This window comes from Lacerta agilis, chromosome 10, assembly GCF_009819535.1.
Source record: "Lacerta agilis isolate rLacAgi1 chromosome 10, rLacAgi1.pri, whole genome shotgun sequence".
NCBI classification, from domain to species: Eukaryota; Metazoa; Chordata; class Lepidosauria; order Squamata; family Lacertidae; genus Lacerta; species Lacerta agilis.
In genome coordinates, this window is record NC_046321.1 from 38,037,151 (window position 1) to 38,056,058 (window position 18,908).

Below are 18,908 nucleotides of genomic sequence, written 5' to 3' on the forward strand. Positions count from 1 at the left end.
TTTTACAAACTAGCCTAATATATACTTTTAAAGTAACTAAATCCTGGTTTCTAAACATACAACAAGAATTACCAGTAAGGTCTTGTCTCTGAGATGAATACACTGAGGAACACTACAAATTGTGGTGACCAAACAGCCCAGATAAAAGTTATTTGAAGAGGCATTTCTATCAACCTAGAGAAATAATACTTTGCATCAGACTACATGTTCTGATAAAGCCGCTAAAGGTTCATATGGCCACAAATTTTCTGGGGATGAGCAGAATTTCTACGTTCTGCTCTGTAAAGCTTTGGTGAAGACTGGAATCAATACATTCTGATCTGCAAAATATGTCCTCATCCATTCATTTCGGAGTGGGGGGTTCAGAAACCCTTTCCTATAGGTACATAGAAGCCAGCAAGTAGGAAGAATCTGAAATAGATGCCAATTTGCAGGTGATTTAATACATTATGCAGGGACAAATCTGGGTTAAGTATTGAGTGTAAACTGAACAGAAAGATGTTGCTGCCTAGTATACCTGTATTATACATGTGCTTGCAAAAATGTATTGCATTCACACTGTACATTGTGCTGTGTACACTTGGACTTAACTGTACACCTAAAAATATAATATATAAAGTGACCTTAAGTCACCTGTAGTCTTTAACACTTGCTACTAACCTATGCACACTTCCAACAATTTACTGTATTACTGTAATAAATGAGTTAGGAAGAAAACGCACTTGCTTTCTTCCCTTCCACATCTCAATTTAGCCAGAAGGAATCCGTTTCACTGACAAAAGCTCTGGGCAGAACATCTGAAGCGTGGCATTATAAACCAGTAATATCCTATTATTAGAGTGCCTATTTCTGACATCTAACACCAAGTATCCTTTCTTCCCGCTCTGTAAAGCTTTGTAGCATTTTATGGCAACTATTTCAGTCAAAACAAGTTAGTTCAATAGGATCAATCTTTTCGTCTATTTCTGATGTTCAAGCCAAGAGTGCCATTGCTTATGTAGCAAAAATGGGATGACATACAAGGAAGAAATATGAGCAGGCTTGGGGGAACCTTAAGATTTTCAGAAGTACTAAAAAAAAGTAAAATATGTGGGGAGGGGGTGGAATGTCCCCTTGCACCCAAACACCTCAGCTAGTACTGAGCATGCTGAATGGCTACTAAATGAGCAATTTTTCGGCGGGGAGAGCCATTAAATGGATGGAGAGACAGGAAATCTCAATAGCAGCATCCCATCCTACTATATTAAACAATGATGCCTAAAACTTAATCCAGGAATGAAGCACTTCTCCAATAACAAATACAAGTGTGCATGCACACGAAAGCTCATACCAAGAACTAACTTAGTTGGTCTCTAAGGTGCTACTGGAAGGAATTTTTTTATTTTTTATTTTGCTTTGACATTTTTTAAAAGACATTGTTTCCTTTTCTTTTTAGAAGTGATTCTAAACATTTTAATGTTACTTACAAAAAACAACAGGAAAAGTAATTCATACACATGAAGCATGAATTCCACCTTCAACATGAATTCCCAGACTTTTCTATAGTCAAGCTTCCTCATGCAGATTGGAACTTCCCTGCATTTTCCTTAAATGTGTGGCAAAAGGTACATTAGCACAATGTACCTTTTGCCACACATTTAAGGAAAACCCTGGCAAAAGGTACATTAGCACAATTTAAAATAATGATTAACTGAACAACCTATTAGCTATCCACAGAGTCATGCCCACTCAAGTAAAACTGGACTGAGAGAATATGGTAAAATGGAAGAGGTTGTTCCATCCCTAGCAAACAGGTTGGGGGTGGTGGTGGACTGTTTTTCAATTTTTTTCATTATTATTATTTTTTACTCTCATAGATCTCATAGTTCATTCATCTGAATCACATGTTAAGAAACATTTCCGTTTCTATTCATCTGAATTGCATTCATTCACTCATTCGTTTTTTTCCATTGGTTTCCAGTGAAAACACCAAAGTTACAGGCAGCAGAATCAAAGGCCCAGGCAATCCTCTGAAACTATGTCAATAATAACACCCCCTATACAAGACATATCAAATTTCAAATAGATGGGGCAAAGGGGGCGTCTTATATAGGCAATTATATAAAAATGTATCCTATAATCTACCTATTAATTTCAGCTGGAGATAGCTGAATTTCTTCTGCCTGTTTTGATCCTATTGCCTATTTTCAAACATACTAGTATCCACTCCCTCACCAGCATATCAGAATTGCCACATTTCAATTATGTATGAAAAAGGATCCTCGTGTTATCTGTAACCTTAAAAAAGAGGCAAACAATCTTTTCTTCTATCTAAAATAAATAGTGCTTTACATTATGTCAATTTCACTGCTTTCCCTTTCACCCTTCCTTCCCTGTGACCTCTCTATGAACTGTAGATAGCGCTGCAGTTTATTTTTTCAGTGCAAAATAATGCCTCTGGTGTAAAGCAATTTAATAAAATTAACAAATTTTCAATCCATTTCCTTTCATTTCCCCTCCAAAAACTAATGAATACATTGGCGTTCATGCATGTTGTTTTTCATTTGTTTTCAGCAACTACCTATGCTTTTTCAGATTCAAATCTAGGCCAAGAAGCTGAATTTAAAACATACAAATAGTAAGCAGAAAATTGAGCATTTCTAAAGACTGCATCAAGATTCCTGTCTGCAGCAACTGATTTGACAAATGTCAAAGGTTTCATCAGAATATTAATAATGAATAAATTATCTCTTAAATTATCCTTTGCAACATACGCTTACAGATCAAATGGTCACAAAATTAAATTCTTCTCAGGATAGCACGTTTTCTTGCACTACTATAAGCATAGCAGGCTTGAACTCTGTATCCCTCTCTAAGGAAGTACTTACGTGAGGTCTCAGCTCAGCTGCCATTTTATAATACTTCTCAGCTGCTTCATTGAGGCTAGCTTGTCTATTAGAACAGAAGGGGAGACAATTAAAGTTCAGTTGAAATCACATTGGGAACCTACAATTCTTCAGAGGGGAAATAAAAAATAATTTATTTTTACAATTAATCAACAATAATGATATTATTTTAAAAATAGGCATTAATAACTGCTGCAAACAATGCAGATTCATGGTTTACATCTCTATGCCACACACACACACACACACACACATACTTTACATATTTTTCAAACAAGCTGAAATTGCTTTGTGATGTAACTATTTACTAAGTAGATTTACAAGCAGAGCAAACCAAATTCTGGTTGGCGAGTAGCAGGGTTGATCGTGGCATCGCAAGGCTTGCTGGAAGGCAAGTGAGTAGAACTTGGCGGGGGGTGGGAGAATCAGCTGCACTAGTTGCAAGGTGGTTCCAACTGGGCCATTCTAAGAAGGCTGTATCAGCTTTGGATACAGCAGTTCCACAATTGGTTCTGCTCCACCCAGCCCTCATAACTCCCAGTTTCAGGATCCTACACTTGCTAGCTTCGCAAACCAGCTCGTGGTTTCAGCTTGTGGATAACTCAGGTAAGACACACTTCTGTCTTATCCCAACCCCTTTCCAGCACCACATATCAGGGGTTAGGTTTGCTCTGTAAGGAGATTTGGCTATTTACTACAGCCCTCTAGTTGGCTTGAGTGGTCTCAATGATTGGAAACTGTTTAAAGGTAAATTCACCTATTTTAAAAAATAACTTCTTTCTCAGAGACAAATTACAGAACTGGTGTATAGTGTAACAAGAGAATTGATTTCCAAAACTTGGTAACTGGCAACTGAGAGAAAACAGGCAACAAATTCATTACTCAAAAGTTAATAATAAAAAGACCCCACCCCTCAGGGAAGCAGGTTTGGAAGATACCATTTTCCTCAGGCATAGTATGCTGAAAAAGGGGACAGCATTTGACCCCCCCCCCTTTGTAGTGCACTTGTTTACCATTTACACAAATGGAATTTAAGAGACACCTACAACAAAATGAATGTTAAGCTTCTTGCTAAAACTATTTTAGCAATGCAAACAAACCACACAAGCTTGAAGGAAAGAAAAAGAAGCCAGCTGAGCATTAGAGCAAAGCTTCCTGAATTAGTCCCATGGGTAATTCAGGAATCACACAGTAGATTGTACAGACAATGTTTCTGGCTAAGTAAACCATAGTTTATGAAGTATTGGATCAGTGTGGTCCTCATATCTCTTATCCCAACATGTGTCTGCTCTTGCTACATTAAAACTCTGTTCCTCCTTAGGTGCAGGATGAAGAACTGTGGTTTAGTATCAATTTACAAACCAGGATCTGAAACCAGGGTCAAACTGACATTTCATCACACTTCCTCGTTTCAGAAAGAATGATAAACTGTGGTTTAATGTAATCTAAGATTTGAGCATTAAAGCCAGTAAGCAAGCAGAAAAGACAAAGGGAGGAATGAAGGTAGATTCATGGCCCCAGTACTTATTTCCAGTTTGGCAGAATCTAATTGCTTGATAAAGGATAAATGCATCTGCCCTTAAGCAGAGGGCATGACTTTGGCTGGCACTGGGACATTCCAGCTATGTTATCATGTTAATGAAATTAATCATGGGTGCAGCAGCAAGATTAAAAAGCAAGATAAATTAACGGTGAATGAAAGAAACGAAACTCGAGAGACCTGTGATCTGCTCTTCACTTTATTTGAGAGCTATCTGTGTAGAATAGACCAGACAGATCTTCTATAGGGTGAAAGGTAGCTTCTTTTAAGTATGTGTGAAGGCTCTGGAGACCTCAGAATAAGGACTTTGACAGCAATGGCAAAGAACATCACTTTCTGAGTCATTGGGTCAAACCTAAGGCAGGCAGAGTTATTATCCTTCTTTCTGTTGTACTAAAGCCTCACTCATATAATGGCTCTAGTTACAGGTAGGTAGCTGTGTTGGTCTGCCGTAGTCAAAACAAAATAAAAAAAATTCCTTCCAGTAGCACCTTAGAGACCAACTAAGTTTGTTCTTGGTATGAGCTTTCGTGTGCATGCACACTCCTTCAGATACACTGAAACAGAAGTCGCCAGACCCTTTTATATAGTGAGAGGGTGGGGAGGGGTATTACTCAGAAGGGTGGTGGGAATGACTGATCGGTGTGGTAAACCTGTTAACTACTGTTAACGGCTATAATTGGTCTTACAGGAAAAAGCAAGGGGTGAGATGGCTAAACTTAGCTTTATCATGTTTAATGAGATAAGAATCCAATGTCTCTATTCAGACCAGGTCTCTCCATGGTTTTAAGTTTGGTAATAAGTTGCAATTCAGCAACTTCTCTTTCCAGTCTATTTCTGAAATTCTTTTGTAATAAGACAGCTACTTTGAGATCTTGGACAAACAGGCCAAACCCTATGCCGAAGTATTTTGTATTGTATTTTAATATTTGTTGGAAGCTGCGTATTGTATTTTAATATTTGCTGGAAGCCGCCCAGAGTGGCCGGGGAGACCTGGCCAGATGGGCGGGGTACAAATAATAAATTATTATTATTATAAATGGACATAAATCTGACATCAGGAATCACAAGACAGAGAAACCAGTAGGAGAACACTTCAGTCTCCCAGGACATTCTATACAAGATCTCAAAGTAGCTACTGGAAGGATTTTTTTTTTATTTTGTTTCATATAATGGAAGACAGTACTGCTGATGCAGGGGACCTGAGGGAGCAATATGCACCTGAGCAGCTCTATGGCTGGTTCACCAATCTAAGGAACTTGTCACTAAAGTAGTCCAGATACTGCCCTAAATCCTTCTCTACCTGCTCCAGAACATGACCGCTGTCTTGTCTTCAGCGATTTTGCTAATCTCTAGTCCCTTCAGTCTTGATCTGTGCTTGGATTTTAGCATTTGGCTCTTACCCCACCAGGTCTTGATGCTATAAAACACTAATACAGTAAGGCAATATCTACTTTAGAGAATAAAGGGAAATCATCTTCGCACAGAAATTAATTCTCTTGAATGCATGTATTTCATGTTGTCATTTGTTCAAAACATGTTACCAAGCACGGAATTTTACATAATGAAATTACAGATTTCAAAACCTAAAAATGAAAGGACGACAAAAAGTAAGAGGCAAATACAAACAAACCTGAGCATGTGAGCTGCATTGAAGACAACATCAAACTCTGTGTTATCCAATTCAGCTGCTTTCTTTGCCATCTCTGCTGCTTCTATTAGGCGAGAATCTTCTAAGAGAAACTGGCCTGAAATATATGTAGCACTGATATGAGCTCAAAAGGGAAGGCACACACTTAAGTATGGGAAACAAAGTTAGAAAGGACTACTCTTTTCATATTACATTACGACCCTGAGATACCTTGTCATATTAACTTCATATGAACTATTACAGAATAGTTTGGCAAATATTTATTTACATTTGTATTCCAACCTTTTCTCCAAGGAACTGAAAGGGACATACTTCGTCCTCACAAAAATCAGAGACAGAATGTTATGGTGGAATGGGAAGTGAACCAAGGTATACCTTGGTCTAAATCCAAACCTCTTGCCATTTCATCACACCAAAAACACTGCAGCATGGTACCATGAAAAACCTATTAATTGACCCAGAAGCATTAAAAGGAGAATCAGCATCTATGTCCAGACTAGGTGATGACTAGGTAAGATGACACCACCAACAGTCTCAGACCCATCATTAGACAAAACTTTGACTGAAACCGATCTAGAAATCCACTTCCTCTACAAATGGCAAAGGCTGTGAGGTAAACATCTCTTATCAATCATAGATAGATAGATAGATAGATAGATAGATAGATAGATAGATAGATATGGATATCAGCTGAAAATTCCCTAAACCGATTAGATTGAGAGTACATCTTAAAAGTTGATTTTGCACTCTTTCTGCAAAGATGGAAACTTGCCCTCATCATTTACAATCAGCTTGTGTGGTTGGGGACCTAAATCAGTTTAGTCTTGGAGTGATGCAATATACCAAAAAGGATATGAATGAAGTGCATGTGGTAAATTGTATCTCTACAATAGAGGTGGGCATTCTCAGGATCAGGGGCCAAATGCAGCCCTCTGGAATCTCCCGCCTAGACCATTCCCTCCCCAGGCCCACGTTTTGTACCAATCCTGTTCCACATCCAGTTGTGTTCAACTAAGTAATACTCAGAGTAGATCCACTTAAATTAATGGACAAGTCAGTTATCAACTGATTTCAACAGGTCCACTCTTGAGTATTATTTAATCTAACAAAAGCCTGTGTATTTCACAATTTATCATTTTGTGTGGATTGCCTAGATCAGCTGCGGACTACACCAGCTTTTATGAATGATAGAGGCTACAACAATCCCATGCACCTAACATTCAAAGATCACTACAGAAAATAAAAAAAAAAGTTTTAACTTTTAAAATTGTGAAAATGTACTTTAGAGGCTAGCCAATTATTCTCCCCCAATTATAATTATTCATTCGAAGTGTTGTACTTTAAAGCATAAAAAATCTGCTGCCAAAAATACTTTTAGCACTCCAGGATCTTTGTGATCCAGTCCTACTTACAATAATAGACTGATACATGTAATTTATTAACTGCATGCTACGTTAACCAGACTGAACCAAGAACAAAAATCAGAAACATTAACCAACAAAAACTCTGCAGGTTCAGCTACAGAGAACAGCACACTACATGATCAATTGTACATTACATCAAGTGAGTGCATAATTACAGTAATTTAATGTGAATAATCAATTTATTATAACACAGAATCATTAAGTGATTTACAATTATTAGGAAAATGTATTATTCAACGGAAATTAACTTCAAATCTCAGTGGTTATTAATAAAAGGGGTGCTATTTAGCAGAACATCTCTGTTGTTTCGTAGCTATTGTAATATAAATCAAGCCTTTTTTCTATCTGTGTCAGTGGGGTTTTGGAAACCCTCCTCATTTTTCACCTTTATCCTTCCATGTGTTTAAGTATCTTACAGGCAAATCCATTCTTTCATGAACCATAGACATTGCCAGGTATTCTAAATAAAACCATTATTTTAACTATTACGTTTCCAAAAAGAAATAAACTTATGGAAGTGGGAGGTCTGATCCGGGATGGTAGGAGTTGTCCACAATACTAAGGCTACCCTCATGCAGGAGGTGTCACCTGTCCAACCTTGAAAGAACCATCTGCACATTATTTTAGTGCAGGGGTCCCAAAACTTACCTGGCCTCAGGGCGGTTCATCCGGCGCTAATCACATGGCGGACCAAGGGCGGGGGAGTGCGCGCCCATACGCGTGCGCACTCACTTTTTCTGGGTTGGCGCGGCACCGGAAAATAGTGTGTGCATATGCGCACGGGCCTCCGCAGACCCGGAAGTGCGCCGGGAAATTATGCTTTGCACATGCACAAAAGCTATTTCCGGTGCTGCACTGCGCCAGAAGTGCACCGGAAATGGCGCTTGTGCATGTGCACAAGCTATTTCTGGTACTGCGCCGACCCAGAGATGGACAGCCGTGCGCACCGGTAAGAGTAGGTGGCGGGGCCGCATAATTGGCTCACACGGGCTGTATCTGGCCCACAGGCCTTAGTTTAGGGACCCTGTTTGAGTGTATCAAGGGACTCATACATATTAGGCAAGGAGACCCTGAGGATTCTAGAGTGGCATAACACAGAGTAAAGAGGCAACAACTGAGCAACCTAACTTGAATAACACAGGAAAGGTGACAACCCTAAACCACCTGAGGATCAGGATGAATACCTCTGATCCAGAAAATGCTCTGTATACATGGGTCACTGCACGGGGCAATTCTTTTTTTGGAAAAACCTTTTCATTTAAGAGTACTTGATTATTTCCTAAAGCCTTGAAGGGGGTTACTTGATGTTTAAGTGTTGCTATTCTGTCCTGGACCTGGAGCATGCACCATGTCAACCCCCCAAATACGACCACCATGTGTTTGTTACACAACCTTTTAATGTTTGAGTAGGAAATTGGATAACATTGAAGACATTAAGGAGTTAGTCCTCAAAGACTTACATTTTTTTTAATAGGGAAGATTCTTAAATAAATGGGGAAGGAGTCATGTCTAGACACTGCAAAAATATGTATGTTGATACAGGTATTGCCTGTTCTAGCAAATTGTATGAAATCTACTGCCAATGGATGTCTATGACATGATGGTTTAGTGGGATTACAGAGACCTTCCCTGCACTCCCATATAGAAATCTAAACATGTGACTCCAAAATACAATTAAAAAATGTGTGTTTAATTACTGAGCAACCCTTTGAAAATTCATCCAAAAACAAACTAGTGAATAGTTATGGATATATTTCCATGGTACAGAACAAAGACCCTAAGCATCTTATTTCTGTCATTTTTATTTAGTCAACCCTTCTCTATCCTTAGCTGTATTAATCACAATATAGAATATAAGACAAAATTCTATTCCTATACAGAGGTACCTCGGTTTTCATACATAATCCGTTCCGGAAGACCGTTCGAGTTCTGAAACGTTTGAAAACCGAAAACTCAATAGCCAACAGCTAGGCTTCAGGATCCTGCACTCAGTGGAAGCCACATGGCATGTTTGACTTCTGAGGAGTGTTCAAAAACCGAAGCATTTACTTCCAAGTTCACGGCGATCAGAAACCGAAATGTTTGTCAATGGAGATGTTCGAAACCGAGGTACCACTGTACATCCTATATACTATAAGGGAACATCCAGTGCTGTGGGAGCAGTCTTCCACTCACACAACAGGATTTCCCTCTCTTCTCTTCCTTCTTGAGGTTTCCAGCCTTCCAGAATAGATTGTGGGTGCACACAGAGGGGCAGAGAAAGCTCAAGTTCTATTATGTGAGTGGAATTCTGTTCTGCTTGCACATGAACGTCAGAGGATTTCACTCTATTTCAATTACATAAAACCTATAGGTGTTACAAAGGAACCATAAAAATGTATAGAGGGCAAGCAGATGAATATCATCAGAAGAAACTCTCAATACATCAGAAATAAATACATAATGCATAGAGTATGACTAGATTCCAAGTCACAAGTGACCATTTATTCCTTTTGACTCCTTGGTGAGCAGCACTAGAGATATTTCCACCAGTTTTATAAATCCCTTGGTGTGCCAATAAGTTTACATTGGTAATGTGGATATATTTCCCTGTGGTTTTGCAGGGATATATGGGTTATGAAGTATACTTGCTCAAGCAGATTCATGAAGAGTTGAGAGCAAATGTCTTGAGTGTCAACTTGAGATATGCTTTTGCTAATGGGAATTGCTTTGGAGTCAACTATTCATACTGCTTGATAGGTGGTTTAAAATAAGAGCAGCAAAAAAAGGAGGACAAAAGAATGGTTAAAGCATGGGTTAAATCTATACATTTGATTGGAAACCTTACAAAACACTGCTTAAAGAAACAGCATACAGTCAATCGAAGTGTGGCATCTTGGGGGTCTTTTTGGTCACACTCTTCATGTCTTCAAAACCACTTATTTATTCAATTTTCAATGAACTTTCATAACATTGTTCTCTCCGAAACTTTCAAATTCTCTCTATCGTCCATCAGTCAAATAGTGTCAATTTTTGTGCTGCTTTAGTCCACTCATTTCTTGGGTTGCAAAATGGCTCTATCCTTGGTCACATACTTTTAAAGGAAGGGTCATAGCTCATGGCATCTCTGGGTAGGGCTGGAAAAGACACTGGCTTGAAACTGCTGGAAGCTGCTGTGACCAGGTATAGCCAAGAAGGTACCTTATAAATGTTGTGGACTACAACCTCCTTCACCTAACCCAGCATGACAAATGGTTAGGAATCGTGCAAATGTAGTTCCCAATTTCAGGAGTGCACCATGTTGGCTACTGCTGCTACTGAGTTATTGATTAGTGGTCTGATTTAGTAGAGAAGCAGCTTTCTATCTTCTTACTTTATAGAATTTATGGGGACTGCTTAAATACAGAAATTTATCTGTAGGTGTAAGGACGTTCAGTGGTGGTGCACATGAGAAATCAGCCAAACGCAGAACTTCTAAAACTAAGTTCTTTATTGAGCAGATATTTACAGTGGAGCAAAAGTTCAATGTCCATCTCATCCTCTGCAGAGTCCAGGAATGAACCCTTCTGGTTCTTTGTCCAGCAAAAGAGGCACGGGATCCTGAACCCCGTCTCCCCCTTCCACGTCCTTCCTGTCTGCGAACTCGGGGCGTGGGAAACTGCCCCTGTTCCCCGTTCCCCCTTGGTGCTCAGGCTCTGCGATCTCTTCACAGCCCCTGCGCTGACTTCCTGCCTCTAACTCCCCCACCCACTGGAGGAATGGTCGCTTCCTGCTGAGGAGGGGGATGATGAACTGGTGAACAAAGGGGGTGGTTCCCTGTACTGCAAGCGCTCCCGGGATGCTACCTGTCGTGGGGAGGGGGGTTTCCTGACAGTAGTGAACATGCAAGATTTCTCCCATACTTGACTTTTTGTGTTCTGTATCTCAGGTAGATATATGTAGTAATGGATCTCTATTTTAAAGCAGTAGAGCATCCTACTGAAAAGGTAGTCCTGACTTCACACAATTGTTACACTACAAAGTTTTTATAGCAGCAGCAGTGGACTGATGGCCCATTAAATGTTGTAGCCCAACAACTTCATTCCAGCCAGCATAGTTCATGGTCTGGGATGATATGAATTTTAGAACATCCCTGCAATCCACCAGATGTGTAGTCCAACACATTCCATCCATCCCAGTCAGCATGGCAAATATGGACTGCAACTCCCATCATCCCTCACAGGTCATGATGGCTGGGTGGATGGGAAGTGTTGAGACTACAATTTCTGGAGGACCACAGTGATGACACCATACAAAATATTCTCCTGAGTTTTAGCTTAACTAAATTTATATGCCATTTAGTACACCAGGAAGCAATCTGGAAGCCAATAAAAATGCAAAGATAAAATATGTGATAGAAAAGTCATTAAACCAATGCATATATGCTAAAGGCCCTCACCACCTTCCCCCAAATCACCCAAGAACATAAACTATCCAACCACATCAAACAGCCACCAAAAGCCAGATACTGTAATTATTGCTAATTAAATGCCTTTTGGTGGGGAGCATATACGCCTGAAGTTGAAAAGATGACAAAGTCAGTGTCAGGCAATCTTCCCTGGGAGACCATTTCACAGGCAGGGGACTGCCACACACACACACACACACACACACACACACACACAAAGAGCTTCCTTATGCTGACCAAAAATCACATTTCCTATAGATGAGGTGATCCAGAAATGGAAATTTATGGGTATGTACTGTGAAGACTCATCAGTTCCTCTTGCACTTCATGGATGGGCTATTAGTGACATACAGCTAAAAGCTGAATCAAGCCTCACAAGTTATAAATCTTACACCAAAATGAGATAAGATAAAATAACCAACTTTTGCTCTGTACTGTTTCCATTTGCGTACCATGCCTGCTGTTCATTTAATTGTGCCAGTTGGAATGAGAAGGTAAATTAAAATAACTAAACAAAAACACATCCTGCAGCGGCTGTTGTCGCTCATTATCAATTCAACTTACTCAGTTTCCTTGCAGTTTTACAATTCCAGGTTTCATGATCAGTGAATTTATCCTCATCAAATTAGAAACAGTAAAAAGCTAACTGCGATGTATCTTTGACTGTGTAGAACCAATCTTAAAAAGACATTCTAAATCCAAATTAGCAATGTACTGCATGCTCATTATATATCTTTGGTCTTAACTAAAACAGTTTTTTAAAAAGGAGAGTTGTGAACAAACAGTGTGATTTTTCTGTGCAAACTGAACATTTCTGTACATCCGCCACATGCATAAGAAGCTGCTGGAAGGTGGGTGCATGTGTAAAGGAGCCCAGCTCCCTCTCCTTCACAACCCAGCTCTGTGTCTATGATTTTGTATCTGTTCATAAAGCCTTTAAGTGCAGTTGCTGGCTGCATTTCTGGTACTATGCACACAGAATCCCACAACTCAATCCAGATCTGCCCTCTCTCCTCCGCACAGGTAGCCAACACTGTCAAAGCTGAAAGCACAAAGCAACTACTTGATGGTGGGAGGGGTCTTCTGTGATCTGTGCATTGGGGCCAGTCTAATCTTGTAAGGCAGAAGAAGGTTAGATGATGACAAAGATGTTTATTAAACTTTCAGCACTTAATAACTATTAATTTCCCTCCCATGCCAACTGAGACGACCAGGAATTTTGAAGTGAGCTTCATTCATATCATGTAATTCACAAAGGAAAGGGGACGTTCTATTTTGACTGTGATTTACACATCGGAAGGATAAATTGTTTTAATTGGCATGATTATTATTTTCCTTTACTGCAATGTCCTGCCAGTAGCAGTTTTAAATCCTTGAGTGCAACAGTAATGTGAGAAAACACTATCTATTGAAAACTTACCATAATGCATATAACAGTTTCCCTTGGTGGGATCTAGCTGAATTGCCTTTAAGAAATACTTTTCTGCTTCACTTGCGGCCCTTAAGGAAAAGAGAAGAAAACATACTCAGATGGATCATTTGGAAACCATGTCATTGCAACTTTGCCATGCTTTAAAACTACCATACAAATAAGCAAGATAAGGATCTACAACTGGGGGAAAAATAGAATGCTCTTGATTTCATTTAATGATAGCTTAGGCCTCCATGAACATGAAGTTCACTCCATTTCTCTTCTGTTAAGATTCATTAATACACACATATAATATACTCTCCAAACATCCATGCCATGGTGTTTCTTCTTTGCTAATGCAATACAGTTTGTGTCCAGGCAGGGCCAAATTGAGATGGTTCACCCCACTGCCTTCCATCTTTTGATGAGATGCATAGCAAACTGTTCTTCCATCACACACCCTTTTGGTGTATCTTCCTATTGACTGCAAACCCTGGGATTAAGGAGATAAACTGTCTCCATCCCTCTACTCAAACATCCCCGTTTCTAGGGATTGCCTGTGGGAGTTTCCATGCCTTCTGGCAAGTTCAGCTCAGCTTACTGCTGTCTGCGTCTGGGTAGGCATGGGAGGGTCAGGTGAATTTTCCTCAACAAGGGCTCCTTCGTGTCCCAAAGGTAAGACCATCCTGTTCCAACCCTGGTAACATGCAATCATGTAGAAAGTTTTCTGCAGAAAGTTAGGGGCTTTCCCATGAGGAGACACCCATGAGGTGAGAGCTTGAAGTTAACTTCAATCTTACACTGGTGTCACATGTTTTATTGTTAACCTTGTGAGTTGAACAGGAGAGGTGAAATCATGAACAAAGGAATAAAACTGTCTTTCAAAGTACAACTAAAAGAGAAAATCCACAATGGTCTGCCCCACATAGACCAGGACGTCCTTGTAGCAACAGTCATCTCATTCCAAGTGGAGCCCCAGACTTCCAAAGAACTACTTGCTAAATCTCCATGAACACCCCACCATTACCCCCAGCTTCAGAAATCTACCTGGATTCATCTGTATTTTAAACAATGCCCTGAGGAAGGAATACAATAATAAGTAAGAAGGAAGAATTGGTGCCTCCTGGCACAACTGTAAGGCAAATTTGGATTATAGGAGAAATGCAACATATTAAAAATCACAACAGGGTTTAAAGTTATTATCCTCCTTTGGCAAAACATTTAAAGTAACAAAGCATTCATGTGCAGGTCTCCCAAATAACAGGATGAAACTGGAACACATTGCTAATGCTGACTGAATTAACATTTACATCTCTTGTGTCATTGCCCTGAAACAGGCAAATACTATTAGTCTTAGCTGGCTAATTATAATGTCTCATTGCATACTCAGATTTCTATTACTAAGAAAAAAGGAACAATTCTCTGGATCCCCTGCTTTTTCTGTTAAGCTTCAGCCTACAGAATTATCTTCATGAAACCAAAAGGAATGCCTGATAGTTTCCCCATTCATTCAGTTCTTCATAATATGTCACAATACCATGGTTAGCTTCCTGAAATTACTACTAAATTCAGTTTGAATGCACTGGTGGGCAGCAATGTGAGGGGACTAGAATTCAAGATGGCACCAAGTATAAGAAATGGGTGTTTTCTGAATCGCTGAAATAAAAAGAAAAAGAAAATCTTTAGCAGAAAATGTTTTCAGATTTCTTTGCTTAGCCATAGGTGGAGTAACTGAAAAAGACTAATTTATTCACCATGACTATATCTAAATTTTGTTAAATAATTACCAGAGACCTTGCATACTCCCTTCTCCAACTCTTAAAAAAACAAGAACGCCATTAACAATGTATTTTTCAAGCTTCCTCCACACCTCTTCTTTCCTGTCAAACAGTGTAACATCTATCATTTGACAGAATCAGGCTATTTTACTACTAATTTGCGGCATTTATCAAACTTTCATCTTCTGTCAGGCAACAACTTTTTTTTTAGTGTAATGATGTGAATGTTCCTTTTCTTAATACGATTTACTCGGAGCGCACATAAAGCTAAATAAGAGCATACATATGCTGCGGCAGTTAGACATGCACTCTGAGGTTTATAGCTCCGACATTGCAGGAACTTAACCCAAGGAAGGATTAGAACGTTGGAAAATGGCAGATGGAGGAATCTTTTCTCATTTTAAGGCAAAAACCTGATGTGACTGTTAAAATGGCTTAAGTAATTTACACCATATTCTATTGCTTGTGAATTCTCCCCTTCCCCCTTTATGTGTGCTGAACGTCTATTAGTACTTTTTGTTATTTATACATGGAATGATTTCTGAATATTAGGGTAGTATGAAACGTCATTCTCCCACAAATCACTAACTTCCTCTTGACACAAAATAGACACAAGCACAAAGGTACAATTTATCAGCTAAATGCCTCCAAGAAGTGAACAATTGGGTAGGCTACGGACTGATTTACACACAGCGTGGGAATGTATATAGTTGGTTGATTTTGGAGTAGGTGATTATTAAAAATATTTGGGCCGGAGCCATTTAGTACCTACACCTTTGTAAATAAAGCAAACAATACACTTATAGGCTTTAGTCTTTGAATTGCCTTCATACAAAGGAAACTAAACCCTGTATGATTGCTCCTGAAACTATTCACCGTTCAGGGTAGCTGGCGAGAGCATATCATAGTGGCCTTAAGCTAATCCAGTAAGCAATGCTAGATGTATACCACTGAGGATTCTGATTGAAAACATTTTTGAAATAATGGAACCCAGAGAATAATTGAAAGGAAGGAAATCCAATTATTCAATAAAATGTGACATTTTATTCAAATAGACTGACATTATTCTTTGATTAAGAAGCTATAAAATTTGCATGCAAGGAAGGAAGAAATCTACATCAACATCTCTCTCTATTACTGGACGTTTTGGTTTCCCCATTAATACCAGTATCTTCTGACAGCTGGTAGAATGTTCTGCAACCAGGTAATGCAGCTGGCACACTTTAAGCTACTGGAGAATTAAAAATTCTAAGAAGCTAATAGGAGGGAGATTAGTGCAGTCAAGCAGTTCTGAATAATGCACTTGTAGAGAATCATATTCACTGCCAGGTAACAATTAGTTTACTCTCTCAATCTAATTCATTTTCTACGTTTCCCACCCAAAAGGGGGGTATTAAGACTCCCTCCTTTCAGTTAAACAAGGTGTGTATGAGCAGATGGAAACTTAACTGTGGCAGCTTAAGTCTATGATGCAGCACACCAGTAGCTGGGGAAACCCAGCCAGATGGACAGGGTATAAATAAAAATTATTATTACAACTACTATGAAGCTTTGCAATAATAATATGTCCAGATAGGTCCAGTGGCTCCAAAACATCTATTGAGGGGAACTCACTAATGGAATTAACTCACCTGGGCAGGTGAACTGTCTGATCTGGAGGTGAAATCCTTAGATGCCTGTGAAGTGCTCCCTGGTGTCCACTACTAAAATCATATCTACAAGGTTGGTGTGATCCTTAGTTCCAAGGTGGGTGAATATGTGTAAGACCTCTAAATAAAGCCAGTTGGAAGGTTAAAAGGGATGAGACTGAAAAGTGCCATTTACAACCTTCCCCTCTCACCATCAAGAAATGAATAACATAGTGTCACCACTGGATGCTATAAAGTATTTATTTTAAAACGTAAAGTGCCTTCTGTTTCATAATTAGAGTTACAAAATTTTGGCAAGCAGACAAATCTGCTGTAATTGGATGGCAAAGTCAATGCAAATACTGTATAAACAAAAAACGTAATTTTTGGCACGTGGCCAAATTCAAAAGGAAGCAAAGTTGACAGATGCCAGTTTACAAATGTAACTACATTTTGGAACAGCTTTCATTTGCTACAGTCATGCTAATGTTCTAAGTTTTGGGATAAAAATACTCAGCGAAGCATGTTGGCAAAATGGCTGAAAAGTTACTCAGAAGGACATATGGAGCCAAGGAGAGAGGCATGAAATAAAGGCGTACACATGAAACAGTGTTCACCAAGACCGCACACTTAGCTAACTTTACTCTGAATTACTATTTCCTTTCCATAGTCATGCATGACCTAGTAACATTCAGGTTTGACTGTGGATTCAATGTGGTGGTGGCTTCTAAGAGCTTTTGGAATTTCAGCTGGTTCCACAGGCTCTATGGCACATATATCTCAAGAGTGCTAAAACAGCTTCAGTGGTTTCCTGAACTTTTCCAAGTGAGATTCAAGGTCCCTTCAAATTCTATAATTCCATGACTCTATGAAAATGCTGGTTTAAAACTCTACAGTAGGTCTCAAGGAATGCCTACTCTTGCATGAACTCCCCTTAAAAACATCTGGCGATGCTTCCACTTGCTAAGATTTTGGTGGGCTGAAATCAGGGGGTTGCAGGGACGACAGGAGGAAAGCACCAGTTGCAGGTAATAGGCAGGAAGGAAGCCTCGAGGTCCACAAGAGGAAGTTTGAAGCATATTGGAGAAAATAACATTTGAGTTCTTTCTCAGGGAACTATGCCTATTGAATAAAAATTCAAACTATTACACAAATAATAATGAAAAATAAACCTTACGTTATTCATACTCAAGAGTAAACCCATTGGTATTCAGCTATGTTTTACTCTCAGTAGACCAATGAAATTCATAAACATTTCTGAGGTAGGTCCATTAATCTCAAGAGATCTACTCTTGAGTAAAACTTAGTTGCATGCCACCCACTGAAATCAACAAACTTAATTTAAGCCCTTTGAGCTCAGTGGGCCTGAGTGTGATAGCTGGCTATCATCCAAAACTTGTGAAATGAAACTGGCCATTTATGTGGTGGCACTAAATCTGTGGAACACTGTCCTAAGCACACTCATGTCTTTCAGGTGCCAGTAATATTGTTTGCCTAAGCATTTAGCTCAGTGTGGTAAGTAAGTGCTCTGCTGCTGGTCAGGGAATGAGTTACTCCTTAAAGTACCAGGCTCAGAATGGGAACTTTTCCCATCAGGGAAGGGAAACCCAGTTGGACTTTGACAAAACCTCCTTCAGGTTTGACTGACTCGAACAGGGGTTCACAGCCCTGTGAAAGTGCTACCTGAAGCCAGGTATTGGGGAGGCTGGCAAGCCTCAACATTTCTAGTTGCAGATAGGTGGCAGCTGTAAATGACTGAGTGAGAGCTGTCATTTGCAGCCAGGAACTGTAGAGCTATATAACTCACCATTTCCAGCTGATTTTTTTTTAGTAATATCAATCTCCTGCCACTTATTAGAGTCTCTTCCTTCCCCAAAGAACATAGGGCAGGGGTCAGCAACCTTCGGCTCTCCAGATGTTTCGGACTACAATTCCCATCATCCCTGACCACTGGTCCTGTTAGCTAGGGATCATGGGAGTTGTAGGCCAAAACATCTGGAGAGCCAAAGGTTGCCTATGCCTGACATAGGGGAAAGGGGTCACAGGGAAGGAGGAATGGTGGTTAAAAAAATTACCACCATGAGCTCCTTTGGGAGGAAGAGCAGAGAGCCAGTGTGGTGTAGTGGTTAAGAGCGGTAGACTCGTTATCTGGGGAACCGGGTTCG

At 39.6% G+C, this 18,908-nt stretch overlaps 1 protein-coding gene across 1 annotated transcript in view; it reads right to left on the minus strand.

The window, feature by feature from the left end:
- The window catches only part of TMTC2 (transmembrane O-mannosyltransferase targeting cadherins 2), a 182,071-nt gene that overhangs the window by 15,946 nt on the left and 147,217 nt on the right, over positions 1–18,908 (minus strand). Inside the window, exons 10-13 of the mRNA XM_033163126.1 lie at positions 15,208–15,236; positions 13,347–13,417; positions 6,059–6,173; positions 2,868–2,931 (exon numbers count right to left, since the gene is read on the minus strand). Of these exons, the coding sequence (XP_033019017.1) occupies positions 2,868–2,931; positions 6,059–6,173; positions 13,347–13,417; positions 15,208–15,236 (279 nt within the window). The remainder of the gene's footprint in view (positions 1–2,867; positions 2,932–6,058; positions 6,174–13,346; positions 13,418–15,207; positions 15,237–18,908) is intronic.